General features: G+C 46.6%; 1 protein-coding gene across 1 annotated transcript in view; it reads left to right on the top strand.

Annotated features, from left to right (window-relative positions):
• The window catches only part of LOC142589004 (uncharacterized), a 33,082-nt gene extending 19,682 nt beyond the window's left edge, over positions 1 to 13,400 (top strand). Inside the window, exons 3-5 of the mRNA XM_075700799.1 lie at positions 9,142 to 9,209; positions 11,841 to 11,927; positions 13,237 to 13,400. Of these exons, the coding sequence (XP_075556914.1) occupies positions 9,142 to 9,209; positions 11,841 to 11,927; positions 13,237 to 13,364 (283 nt within the window). The 3' untranslated portion in view covers positions 13,365 to 13,400. The remainder of the gene's footprint in view (positions 1 to 9,141; positions 9,210 to 11,840; positions 11,928 to 13,236) is intronic.
• Positions 13,401 to 14,781: the final 1,381 nt, after the last annotated feature.

Raw genomic sequence — 14,781 nt, 5'->3', positions numbered from 1 at the left:
CCTACTCATCCATCCAAACGAAGGGTGTGTCTTCTCGCGTGAGGCGCATGAGTGGTTCGGTGATCCGGGAGAAATTAGCGATGAAGCGACAATAGTATGCACACAGACCAAGAAAGCGGCGTACTGCTTTCTTGTCATGAGGAGTCGGAAAAGCAGCAACAGCAGATGTTTTGTCTGGGTCAGGCTGGACGCCGTCGGCGTTCACGACATGCCCAAGAAACTTCAACTCTTCGTAACCGAAGTGACACTTTTCTGGCTTTAGTGTGAGATTAGCGGAGCGGAGCGCCTCAAGTACCGCCTCTAAACACTTCAGATGTTCTTCGAAGGTTGCCGCAAACACGACGACGTCATCTTAATATACTAAACAACTGTACCACTTCAGACCCGTCAGAACAGTGTCCATCATTCTCTGGAATGTGGCCGGTGCAGAAAACAGGCCGAATGAAACTACTTTAAATTCGTACAGTCCATCCGTGGTAAAGAAGGCAGTTTTTTTCGTGATCTCGTTCGTCAACTTCACCCACCGTGGTTGCTCAGTGGCTATGGTGTTGGGCTGCTGAGCATGAGGTCGCGGGATTGAATCCCGGCCATGGCGGCCGCATTTCGATGGGGGCGAAATGCGAGAACACCCGTGTGCTTAGATTTAGGTGCTCGTTAAAGAACCACAGGTGGTCGAAAATTCCGGAGTTCTCCACTACGGCACGCCTCATAATCAGAAAGTGGTTTTGGCACGTAAAACCCCATCATTTAATTTTTTTCGTCAACTTCGATTTGCCAATATCCACTCTTCCAATCTGCGGATGAAAAATAGCTGGTTCGCCGCAGTCGATCTAACGAATCATCGATCCGCGGAAGAGGATAAACGTCTTTTTTTTGTGACGTTATTCAACTTTCTATAAACACAGAACCGATGCGTTCCGTCTTTCTTTTTGACAAGGACCACCGGCGACGACCAAGGGCTTTCGGATGGTTGTATGACGTCATCATCAAGCATTTATTTCACTGGTGCATTAACCACGTTGCGTTCTTTCGCCAATACGCGATAAGGCAGTTGTCACGTGGGACGAGAATCGGCATACGTGATTATTCGGTGTCTCGTGATGGGCGTCTATAGCGTACCTTATAAGTAGATGCGAAATTTCCTCCGAAATGTCTGAATTGATGTCGATATTGCTGAGCGTCTGAGATGGGTTGCCCTTTTTCATAGACGCAAAGCCTTCAGCAACGCCTGCTATGGGCTCAGCAAAAGCGATACTAGTATGGCAAAACAGGTGCCGATGTTCCTGGCGGAAGTTCGTCACGAGGAGCGCAGATTGTCCACCTCGAAGCATAATGAGACTGCGGGCTGCACATACACCATGAGTCAGCATAAAGGAGGAACTGCCCTCTGCAACAGCTTCGCCGTCACGCAGATTGTCGCATACGACCGCTACCAGGACACTTGTGCGTGGTGGTACAGTTACGCTGTCGGCGTGAACTCGAAGCGCGTTACGTCGGCAATTGCCGCGGCTGTTCGCTGCTCGCTCTGTCGAAAAAGTCACTGTGCGCTTCCGGAGGTCTATAATGGCACCATAATCTCGCAGAAAGTCGACGCCCAAGATGAGGTCCCGAGAACAATCGCGGAGTATAAGGCAGCTCGCTGGAAACATACACCCACGAATTTGTACTCTGACCGTGCACATGCCCAACGGTGTTACGATATGCCCGTCGGCAGTACAAATTTGCGTTCTAGACCAAGGCGTGATCACTTTTCGAAGTTCCGTCGCTAGTTTTCCGCACAAGATTGAGCAGTCGGCCCCCGTGTCCAATAACGCACTAACGTGGCGGCCGTCGAGCACAGCAGGTATGTCTAGCGAGAGTCTGTCGCTGAGTTCGGCTGCTATCGTCGATGAATCATGCTGAATAGACCGTGCTCGCGTTGATGGGAGGTCTTCCGAAGGGCGGTTATCAGCGGCCCTGCCCCCGAAGGTCACTGTTCTTAGTTTTCCCGGCGAGGGCTTGGCGATCGTCCCTGCGCTGCCATTGGAGGGCTTCTAGGAGCTGGGGAAGATAGCAGGGGGGACAGCGAGCGCGACTGCCACCGCGGGAACAGTGGCATACTCTGCTGGTTCAGGTACTCTTCAATCGCCCTAGGCCTTTCGCCATATCTGGGCCTTGGTGAATCCGCGGCAGAATCTTGCAGTCCGAGGCGGCGGTATGGACACTCGCGGTACACGTTACCGGCTTCTCCACAGTGATAGCACAGAGGCCTTCTGTCCGGGGTACGCCAGATGTCAGATTTCCTTTCGAGCGGGCGCCGATCCTGCATACGTTGGATTCGTTGCACTGATGGGAGTGGTGGGACGTATTACGCGGCGTAAGAGGTGGCGGGGATGAGATGGGTCAGAGCGCGGACAGGGACTCGCCCCAGAAATTCCGCATACGACGGCCGTCGCAACTGTGCTGTCACAGGCGGGGCATTGCTGCTTGGAACGGGACCTTGGATCGCTTGCTGCACTTCACTTCTCACGAGGGCAGAAATGGAACCAAGCGTGGGCTGAGGCGGGCAGCTGAGCCGTTGAAGCTCATCACGCACCACAGAGCGGATAAGGTATCGGAGAACGGCCAGATTTCCAAAGGCAACCGCGTCCGTCAGTGAAGCAGCATTCGCGTGCCTGTCATACGAACCTGAGCGCTGGATCGAAGGTGAAGTAGCGTTCATTTGCCTTTCATAGAAAGCTGAGCGCAAGTGCAGCATCTTTTCCATCGTGGTGTCTTCGGTGAAGAACTCAGCCACGGTTCTCGGCAGCCTTCGAGCCAGGTCAGCAAATAGCTGTTCTTTAACTTTCCGCATTAGATGGCGCAGCTTCCTTTCCTCTGACAGGGTAGGGTCCACCCGACGGAAGAGGCGTGCATATCATCTACGTACGACGTCACGCTATCATTCAGCAGATGGATGCGGGATTGGAGCACCCGTTCGGCTCGTTCGCGGCGATCAGCATTGGTGTATGTCTCCAGCAAGGCACGGCGGAACTCGAGCCACTATTTGAGGAGCCGTTCTCGGTTCTCGTACCAAGTGCGAGCGCCGTCCTCCAAGCTGAAGTAGACATTTCTGAACTTCGCCGCGTCGCTCCATTCGTTTATCTCGGCAACGCTCTCAAACTGGGCTAACCAGTCTTCTACATCCTCGAAGATATCTCCGTGGAACACTTTCGGCAAACGGAGATTCAACAGCAGCTACTAAGTTGTTGTTGTGGCCGTACCTTGCATAATGGTCGATAGAGACGTCGATGTTCCTTCCATACTGGTTTGTGGGGGCGTCGTTGTTGTGGCGGAGAGATGATCAAGCTCCGAAGGGAATCCTCGGATTCTCCTGCTGACCCGGTGAACAGGGGTTTTCACTAGTATAGGGCTGGCACTCCTGCTACCAGGAGGGGTTTGTAGCATCGGATGAACCGTACCCCGCACCTCCACTAGTTTTGTCACGAAAAGACAATTGGAGATATACCCGGCGTCGGCGAGACCGACAGTTCTACAAGATGGCCTACACAAAACTCAAGCCGGCATCCTAAACCTCTACTTTTTCAGCGTCCACCTCTTGCCGAGCGCGCGTTCTAGTCACTTCTTTCTCAGCACTGGCGCGTGGCATCTAGCGGCAATATATGGTTCTTGAATGAGAGGCACTACTTAACTCACGAATTACAATACTACAGTGTGCTGCACTTATCACCAAACTGGCTGAAGCGCCATGCTTAGGCTCGGATGCAGCATGTTTGCGTCGAGCTTACGCCTCGAACTGATTGGAAGCTGGGATTAAGTTTAAACTGAATAAAGGTGGATCGGAAGGCGTTAGTGGGTGGTCCCTGGAGATCCCACATAGATCGAGCATTGTTTAACTGCGCGAACAAACGAACCACAAAGACAGCGAGGGACAAGGACGGGCGCAGATGGCGCCCAGAGGGCGCCCGTCCTTGTCCCTCGCTGTCTTTGTGGTTCGTTTGTTCGCGCAGTTAAACAATGCTCGCTAATATCTACCAACTCGCCCAACAACAAGTTCTTCTAAACCCACATAGATCTTCCAAAGTGCAGAGTTCATGCTATCTAGTTGGCTGTTGTGTTATTTACTAGTGTTGAACAGTGCTACATCTTACACGAAATCTGCGTTTGCCGTCGTGATTTATTCCATATTTCTTTCGATGTATTAGTTTAGGCCATCTTATAAAACAGCATGATTCAATTAGAGAAGGCCAAATGAAATGGTTCGTTACATATGGTCCTACAATGTGTTGTTTAGATTTATGTCTTTCGGTTTGTCTAATCGTCTGCCGAGCAACGGAAGCCTTGGAATCGTCTCTATTGAACTGAATTGAATTGAGTTTATTTCCATATTGAATGGAGGAAAGTCCGAACTAAAAAGTGAAAGTTCATTCACTTGACAGAGGTTCGGACCCCCTTCACAACGCATACAGTAGGTAAACCAGTGATACTCCTAACATGTCAAACATAACGTCAGCACAAGAAGCGTTAAAAACAAAATGGCACACATTTTAATCTCAAAATTTCAGGCACGCACTAATGTTTCACATACTCTCTGTAGCAAAAGAATAGAGAGAATTTCAGGGTTATATACATGAAAAGAAATGCTCATAATGAAATGCATATTAGTTTTCAGACAAGCACACCCACATAGAACAGATGGTATCATGAATGCGTCACAAAGATTGAGCGCAGTGTGTTTTTGCTGACATTTGTGATATCGATCTCTCGTTCATGCAAAAAGTTTAGAAGTACAGGTATACTGTGTTGAAGCATTTGTCCTCCATGCTTCGTTTGACAAAATGGGGCTTCCCAATTCTCGTTGATACGCGTGCTGTATATAGGTGTCCTAATCTTGAAGTGCGAAAACGATGTTATGATGTCTTCCCTAGTAGTATTCATGCTATCTTTACATCTTCTAGACTTCAGTTAGGGTAATAAGCCAAGCTTACCTTCACTCGCAAACTAAATTAGGTTTATGGTAATACCTATCTGCAAGGAGTAACCATAGTGGTACAAATGAGAACACTCTATCACAGCTCTACAAGAAAGTGAGAGATACGTTTTAAGACAATGCTCCTAAAACAAACAGGAAATAAGTTGGTTTTTATGAGCAAGTGAACTAAGCCGACATTTACTACGCAGAGTGTATACTGGTGTACAGTTTTGTGAAAGTCACCTAAATAATGCAACGTAATTATTTTTCCCTCGTGCGCAAGTGACGTTCAAAACGACCACCTGTGTGCAAAAGGTGGCTTAGCGGTTTCACCTTTTGCACCACCTCTGTCATTTTGTCAGAGGCAGGGCGCATTTTTTGGAGTTGTAACAGGAACCTACGCACGGACATTCACGATATTGTGATGTGTGTATCTTCACGCTGCATGTTTGCCATTTTCCTTGCTGGGAATAATATGCTTGTGGTACTAGTTTTCTTTTGTTGAAGTTCCACGATTCCCAGTAAAATGACCTTAACCTGGTTGACGCCGCACTTGAAGAGCCAAGGGCGCTATAGGGGATTGTTGGTCGAAACACGCGTTCAGTTTGTGTTTAGTTTCTCCTTACGCGATATGCCTAGGCCTCCCCGAGTCGTCCGCCAAGCCCGAACAATGATCTCCGATCGCGTCCCATGTGCTTGCAGTTGATAGCGTTCGATCGAACGCTCACAGCCGTTCGTAATCGGCTTGATGCCCAGCAGCTACCTTGTTATTTCATTTGTGGTCACAAGCTCCACTGAAACAAACTGTTCTTCGTTCACCTGCATCGTGCGCTTTCTTAACGCGTAGAATCAACGATATTTTCTCATAGTGTTGCATGAGCGTTGACAGCATGTTATGTCGGCCTTACATGCCCCCTCTCTCCCTTACAGTGGCGAGAGGCGGTGATAGCGTGCACGCACGAAAAAGCACGTTTCAGTGCAAGCGTTGTCTGTTGCGCTCTTCATTTTACGGATGCGAGCCCGGTTTTTGCAGTCCATGAAACCATGTCGTTACCAATACAATTCTTTACAATACCCTTGCGAGACCTAATACACTCCTTTTTCTGTTTTCTTCTTCTATGGCACGCACACAGTGTCAGTATTACGAAAGTAAAGAAAGGTAAGGCCCAGCAATGGCAAGGTGTATTTAAAGATGCCCTATCTTATTTTTTCACGCGTTCGGCTTTACACAGATTTGATACGAAATGGCGCATTGATCGAAAATAAAAAGGGCATCTGCAGCAGTGAAACCGCGCTGAAGTTCCCGTTGGCTGCGACACCACATCCCGTGCGCTCTGGAATCGAGCTCAGCGTATGAAAGAAACAGTTGCTGCCGCGCAAGCGCGGCAGGCGGTGCGTGACGGGGGCGGGCATGGTCGCGATGCACTTCACTTTCGCTCTCGCAAACCTGTGTTATCTGCAGCTTCCTTTACCGCGCAAGCTCTCGCCGGTGGTCTGATTTGGCCTCGGTAATTGCTATCAGAAATTAATGCATAAAAAAGATAATAAGGTCGAAAGGGAAAAAAAGTAAAGGCAGTTCCACGCAGTGAAAGCTGTCAAAACAGCGAAGCTGGTGGTCGTTTTCCCAAGTTCCAAGTCGTTTTTAACGCGATTTTCATGAAAGTCTTTTTTCTCGTCGTCGTTTTGATAGATTCGAGCTTCAATTCCGGATTGCGCACACTCTTCACTTGCGTGATGTTGCGATCAAGCCATAGTATATCACATACCTTGCACTTGTGGCCGCACTCACGGACCCGGAATTCTTTGTTGAACCGCCCGTCTGCACCCTCTGTGGGAGAAATCCTCGGGCTCCTGCTCTCGAAGCTGGGGGTTAGCTTGCTTCCGCCGGCGCTTGGCTTGCGCTGCCGTTCCCGATCCTCGGCGGTGGCGGCTTCTTTCCGCTGGCGTATTGCTTGGGCTTCTCCCTCTCGAAGCTCGGGATTTGCGCGACGTCGGCGCTGCCACTCTTGTGTGCGCTCCCGCTGCCGCTCGCACCGAGCGGAAATCGTGGGGCGAAAGGGTGCGTGCCGGCGAAACACCTGCTCCTATGCCCCTTCCTCCCCTCCCCCACAGGGCACGCTCTGCCTCCTGCCCCTCTGCGTGACAACGGACGCCGGACGGCGAAGGCTTGACTTAGAACAGCTCCCCTGTTGGCAGTGGTCAGTTTCAGACCTAGGGAGCCACGCTCAGAAGCCGAGTGCCTCACCCAGTTGTATAAACCAGCGCCTCCTAGATATCAGGCTTGTGCACTCCGCTTTATCACATCATGCCACTTCAAGCCAAGTTTCCATCGCCAAGCCCGACGGGACAAAATCGGTGACGTCAAAGTCACCGCGGCTTAGTTGGGAACGTTCCCATTAGATTCTATGGCAGTGGGGCAAGTTACCATGACGTCACGGATCGAAGTGCACCGGCCTTGTGCTATCTCGGAGACGTTTGCCAAGCGTCTCAACGCGCTTGCTTGCCCGCGAGGAGTTCATAACTCGAAGAAACCACTCAGTGGCGTTCAATTGAATATCGATGCTTTCGCATTCACAAGTCACAAAAAGTGCTTAGGTGTTCTCTGATTTGGCGAGTCCAAGTCGATTTAGGATTCGTGGGATCAGGGTTTTCATTCATTTTTGTCTCGTAAATTATACAATTCAAGGTCTTCTACTGCAAGGACAACAAAAATGCGTCAAGGTTAAGATTGGAATGATAGAGACACACCAAGTAATAGCCTAGATAAAGTTATGTACTAAGCAGTAATTTTGCATAAATAGCGAAAGAAAAAACCCGTCATGAAGCCTAGATGAGCTCGCTCAAATAGCCCATGGCTAAAACCAGGACCGGAAGTGCGCAGTCTAGAATGTGGACCGATCCGGAATGTAGTGCAATGTATCTAAAATGCAAGAAAGCAAAGGAAAGAAAGTAAAGGTAATGTATAAAAGGACTCAATGTAAGAATAAGATGGTATACTAACGCAGGGCAAGTTGATGCAAGTAAACGAAGTTAAGGCGTCTGAGCAGTGGTTGACATCGAAGAAAGACTGCTATTCTGGAGGAAAAATCGACTCCCCCAGAAGACCTAAACTTGGACATGCCACCAACAAACCAAATGGCACACCACTGCGCCATGGAACACCTCGTCATCCTTTGATGTCGATCTCTGTTAGCTCGCCCGTTTTCTTTTTTCAGAACCTACTCACAGAGTGCGTGTTTTCGTGAAATGAAAGACGCAGTAGATGACACTCGCACTCAAATTTACATTGCACTCTTTCTCTATCAGCGACATCTATCAGCGACATCGATTCTCCTCGTCGTTATGAGAAGCCTATGATGAGAAAGGCACGCGCCCATGCTATGTTAAAAATCTGCCATATTGTACCTGCTGTATGGGACAATACGAAGGTCGCAGCTTGCTTTTAGTATATGGGCATTCGGGCTCTTCTTTTCGCCTGAATCGCTTGTAGGATTCTCTGGTGACATTCTAGGTTTTATTTTTGATTTCAGAACTGCGACGCTTTACGTACGTGGTAGTAAAAATGCAAAATAAGGTATAGAAGTGCCGGACAACGGCGGTGACGGCTCCCGATACTTGCAAACTGCTCGCTTGCAACTTATTGCTTGACTGAATGTTCGCCCTGGTTTGTGGCCGCCATCTTGTACGCGTCCAAAAAGCCGACGTTCTGTTTCGCCTCACGCCATTGTCGAGGCCACCCGAATATGGCGGCCTAGGTCAGTGTAGGTAAATCCCGTCAGGCGAAACCGAATGTTGACTTTTCGAACTTGTACAACATAGCGGTGATGAAGAGCGGTACCTTTCACTCCCATAAGCAGGAACAGGCCAACGTATGTACTTGTAGCCTGCAGGATGCCCTGTGATGCGTTTTGCTGATGCGGTGATTGATTCATTGCTGTGTCGTAAACAATATAACAGTTTTCATATTTTGTCCTGTGTGCTACGGCTATAGTCCAACTACCTTGTGTTGCAGAAGTGCTTAGTTGAGTCAAAAGGATACTTCTTGAAATTGAATTTTCCAGCACGTAACAATAGATATTGTTACAGTCAGATATAGCGGATAATTGGTACAACAAAAGTTATAGGGAAGTAAGTAATCGCAATTATGTCTATTCTTTCAGTTAGTTACAACGTTTTCACTTTTCTCCTAGGAGGAACGCCACTTTCGACATACAAGCGGGAAATGCACCTGACCAGGTAACCTACTACGTAGACAACGGTATGTATGGTTTTATTAAGCGCAGCTTTTCGTTGATGAGGTAATAATAGCGCGTTAGAGAGTGAAAGGCCCCACAAAGGAGGCACAATGGGTGCTCATTGGCTTTGCTTGTTTTTGACTCTAATTTGAGCGTTGGTATAAGACCGTGAGAATGCAGATTTTTAGCACATAGCGTATTTTTAACTAAGAACACGCCAGTTTTTGTTGAAGACACAGTATTAACGTTAGTCTTTTATTTGTTATACACCTAAGTGACCGTTATCTCATGTCTTCATTTACTTCATAAGTTAACAGATGGGTGAATAATTCGGGCCCGAGGAAGCACGCAAATGAGAGTGACTGCCCACTTAAAAACATAAAAAAGCTACTTAGGATGGCTGTGCTCTAGGAGCGCACTTCTAAGAGTGTTTAAATATTGGAGCCCTTCCATGTGCATTAAGGTGGAACGCTTAAAAAGCATATCCACTCACCAACCGAATTAAATACAATTTTTTGCACAGGAACATGCACAAAAAATCTCAGATCAGAGCTGTAACACCGTTTCTTGCACATTACCTTGAAGAAGACAAGTCCACTTGTCGAAACGTTGGCTCCTGCATTCACCTTGCTCACGTTTTGCTCATCGTCTTGAATTTCCATCTCCCGCATTCCCCGTCTTTTCTCTGCGTTTCTTACATAAAGCATTCAATAAATGTGCTCTCATTGACAAGTAGTGGCACACGAAGAAATAAAAAGTCGGCAACGTTGGGACGAAACGACAGTTGTGCCCTGTGCGGTCATATGCTAGCGGTGACATTAAAGCTAAAGAATATTGCGCTCTTGAAGGCTCGTGGACAGTAAGCTGTTTACCTACTAAAGTACCTCCTAATTTATTTACATTCCTCTTTACTAATCGTATATCTGCAGTGCCTATTGACACTACAGTGGAGGGAAGATTATAGAGATAGGAAATAAAAGAGGTAAACACAGGCCGCAATCGGAGATCGTTGTTCGAGATGTGCGTTCTGTTTGCATTCAGTTTCGCCTCACGTGATTGGCCTAGGCCACCGAGTTCTCCGGATCTCCGATCGCGCCCATTATGTGGGGTTTGCATGCATAAATATTCCGAGTGCACTCAAAGACTACCGCCGTTCTTAAGAGATGGAGCTTGCAGTAACAGTAGCGCAGTGTGCACCACTTTACTGATGATAACATGATGAGGGCCAATTATCCAAAGGACACTTTATTCAAGAAAGATAGAGCTGACAAACAAACTTACACTTCCAGAAACTAAAAAGAAGACGCACTCAGGTTTACTGTATTTACAAAACTACGGCCATACATAAACATATAGATATGAATACTTTACACCCGCGAAATGTGCTGTGGAGCGCAATATCTTTTAAACAGCGATTTCGCGAATGGTTCCATGTTTTCTTGAATTGACATGAAGAGCTCCTCACTGGGCGTTATGTAAAGTTTATGTTCTGTACTGAAAGTTGTAAGTCACCGTCCAAGGAGAATTCTACGGAAATAATCTTTAAGGGGTATATATTACTTGCCGATAAAGAAGCAAATAAAATATTCTAAAGAATGGTGCGAGGAGGCGCACTTCCGTCTCCACAGCAGAGTCTCTCACCCGCTGCCTCAACCGATGCCGTATAGCGACCTCTTTCACCCGCTTTGTTCCGATGGCTAAGCCAAGCACTTACATCCGTCCCTGAGAAGCCAGCATATATTATATCCAAAGAAATCACAGGCGAATGCATTTCTTGGTTTAATTAAAACGTCTAAGTGATGAGACAGAGGGAAATTAAAGTGTACGAGAAAGCAACTTGCTGCCCATGGGAGCCGAAATGACATATTTCGGAGAAGGGGAGAATGTGTCTTCGGGTCAAACTTGCTGCTAAATGTTTTCTTTTTTTTTTTTTTGCTGTGGATGTAGATTTTGCTCCATTTCGACTTCCATTTCCCTCCACTTTATCATTTCAAATTCAACAACAAATAATTTTCCGAGTGCTCTCTTTTCCTTCATTATCTGTTGGCTTCAAAGTTTGCTACCAATAAAAATCGAGCCCCTAAGTGGCCGCCATTCTCACCTCCTTTTCCTGTAACAATACCTTCGTACCAGCGACATTACCTGCCTTGAATCATTTTTTGTCTATCTTGTCTGTATTTATCATCGTGGCTCATTTGCAGAGACTGCCTTCGCCCACTGCTTTTTATATGAATCCCATAGTTGTTTGCGCTGCTGCAACCATTTTCTTGCGCTGTAGACGCGATTCGCATGGCGCGGAAGTGCTACGGACATGACATGAGTTCGTTGGCGGGGCGTGTGTATTTTTCGACAAAATGAAGTGACCTTAAAAGTAAAGAAAAATTTTGCTACGTTTTGCGTCTGTGCCGGTGGCTATAGCATTGACCATCTCAAAGAAAAGAGCAAGTAAATTTGACACAGTACATCAGTATAAATAATAATTTGCTCTATTCTTATGAGATCCCGCATTAAGTATTGTAAAAGAACCCATCTTACCTATTTAGGGGACATCATTTTGTGTATTGCTGCGTTTTTGCCCAGAGATGTAAGTCTATGCAACTTAAGAATATGTAATTTTGCAGCACTTATTCGTATTCACACTGTATTTTTTTCAGACTTGACTCGCCCGTACACTGCTTTCTACAACTACACTGACTACGAGACCTGTATGGTGACGATAGTTCCCTACGACAACCATGACCGTAAGTACTCGTGCCAATATGACATCGATGCATGCGATTTGCATCTGTTATGCGCAAAAATTTTAGTTCTTTAACGTCAGATTATGCGCGTGTTGTGCTGAGTAAAAAGTGCGAAGTCATTAAAAATTATAAAAGTGGTAGTGCCACAAAATCCAATATTCCATTTATAAGGAAGCTACTCAATCCGCAATTAGGACAGGAGACATTCTACCGTCGCAATACATAATTACATCACAGTTAAATTTGTACGCAACGTCAACGAAAGGACCAGACCGGAGAGAACTAGCCGTTGCGCCTGCAATGCGGCTACATACATAATCATACTCATGCGTATTCAGAAGTTTCTGAAAAATAAGCATATGATAGTTGACGCTTGTAAATTTTGCGCGCAAATTTAGGAAAGATCGACAAAAAGCGGTGGCGTCAAATTTTTCGTAATTACATCCCAGTTAAGTGTCACCAATTCAGTACACGTGCCAATGGAGCGCGGACGTGAATTAGCAGCATGTAGCTACAACCTGGAATTTTTAAATAGTGCCCACATGTTATTACAAATCATTTGTTCTTGCGCCAGTGTGTATGGTGCCGTACTGGAAGGCACACATACCTGTGTTGCCGAAAGCTAGCTCTGTGCCGGGAGTTGGTCTTTTTTATTTATTCCACGCATATCTGCATTCGGTAGTCGTGCAGCTTGGCTTTATGCCAACACGTTTCTCCGAACCTAGTCTCTCCCGCTCACTTTATCTTCTCTCCTGTTCAGCAAACTACTCAAGGGAAAACATGGAAAGGCGGGAGATGGAAATTCAAGACGATGTGCAAAACGAGAACTAGGTGAAAGCGGGAGGCAACGTTTCGACAAATGGCCTTAAAAAAGACAAGTCCATTTGTCAAAACTTTGGCTCCCGCTTTCACCTTGTTTCCGTTTTGCTTATCAGCGGTCTCAACTCGCATTTGGCACAATCTTGATGTGGCTGTGTACGTAATCACTGCTTCCAATGGTAACTGATATAGGCTTTATTCATAGTGAAGCAAAAATTATCATCATAATAATAGTTAAAAAACACAAAAACATAAATGCAGAATTGCTGCTGGGAGGGTGAGACTACTGTACGAAGTTTTGAAGAGTGTTAAATTTTCTCGCATTAAATAAACAATATTGCACATATGTGGCACTATTGGACGTTTACAGTGACGACTTCCATTCGATATGCAGGAGCTTAAGATCCGAATACATTTTCCTGTTGCTTCACTGACGCCCGTTCTCTCGGACTTATTATTACACGTGATCTGTCTGGTTTTTCTGTTCCAGACTGCTTGCTGTGGGTGAAACCTGCCTTGTCACATGATGTTCCGAGGCACTGCTTAGACCACTACGAACAGACCTGTGAAGTCAGGGTTCCTCAATTCGACAATGACCTCTGCGGCAACCTGCAATAAAGATATGTTACTGAAACACACTGCTTAAACATTCAGGTCGCAGGAATTATGAACCCCCACCATAAAGTGATTTTCTTTTTGCACCGCTTTGTGCGTAATCCGCAAACGAATTCTTCAAAAAAGAGATTCTAAACCTTAATCTTAGCTATGAATGAATGAATGATGATGGTTAAGATTCACCGACATGTATTTGTGAAATCCTAAGCATTTTCTAAATAATAACATGCACGATCACCTTTGTCACATTGCTTACGTACGTTTAATCAGTGCTAAAATTCGGATTTTTGTGACTATTTTGGATCAGCTGACCAACTTGGGATCCGTCCTAAGCGCAAGCCATGAAGCATCACGCAATATGAAAAAAACACAGTGAATACAAAGCTACGCGGCGAATAACATCTGCATGTGGTTCAGCAAGAACAAGTGGTCCTCAGTAATTGCCGATGGATAATTTTAGGACATAACATTATGAATATGCAAGAGAGAGAGAGAGAGAGAGAGAGAGAGAGAGAGATGAAAAGGAAATGCATGGGGGTTAACCAGATATCAGTCTCCGGTTTGCTACCCTACACTGGGGATCGGAGATAGGGCTTAGAAAGATGACAGAGAGGAAAACGCAGAAAAAACGAAAAACAAAACACCTACACCCGGAGACACACACACACAAAAGGCGTTCCAGTTAAAGATGTTCGCGAAGGCCGGTAGATCGCAGAAAGCGAAATAGCGCTTGCACGGCCTTCTTCTGTGACGTTAGGTCCCTTCGGTGGTGTAGAATTCTTTTTTCTGATAGCGGTTGGTCGTCCAGTTGGTCAAGTTCGTGGCGAAGGCATTCCCTCTGTGAACTGTACTGCGGGCAAGCGCACAAAATATGTTCAATTGACTCTTCATGGCCGCAGTGGTCACAGGTTGCGGTGTCGGTCATCCCTATGCGCAATGCATAGGCTTTGGTAAAGGAAACGCCCAACCACAGTCGATACAAGAGCGTGGCGTCTTCACGGCGAAGCTGTGACAGCGCTATGAGACTTAATGTCGGATCAAGGGAGTACAGACGCGTATTTCTTAAATGTGGCGCATTCCATTGCGACGTTGTGCACTGCCGAGCAAGCAGGCGGAGCTTCCGTGCTGCGTCAGTTCTAGGAAGAGGAATTGGGACATGACGCTCCTCAGTATGGGCTGAGTGGGCAGCTTGATCGGCCCGTTCATTGCCGATAATCCCGCAGTGACTTGGAAGCCATTGGAAGGTTATTTCATGGCCTGCATCACTTGTATGGTTTAACGTCTCTGTAAAGTGAAATATTAGCTGTTCGTGCGGTCCGCGTCGTAAAAGTGACAGTAAAGACTGCATTGCCGCCTTCGAATCGCAGAATACCGTCCATTTGTGTGGCTGTTCATTACCAATCTAATGAAGGGCAGTAAA

This window comes from Dermacentor variabilis, chromosome 7 (assembly GCF_050947875.1).
Source record: "Dermacentor variabilis isolate Ectoservices chromosome 7, ASM5094787v1, whole genome shotgun sequence".
Lineage (NCBI taxonomy): Eukaryota > Metazoa > Arthropoda > Arachnida > Ixodida > Ixodidae > Dermacentor > Dermacentor variabilis.
This window is presented reverse-complemented; position numbering and strand designations above follow the sequence as displayed.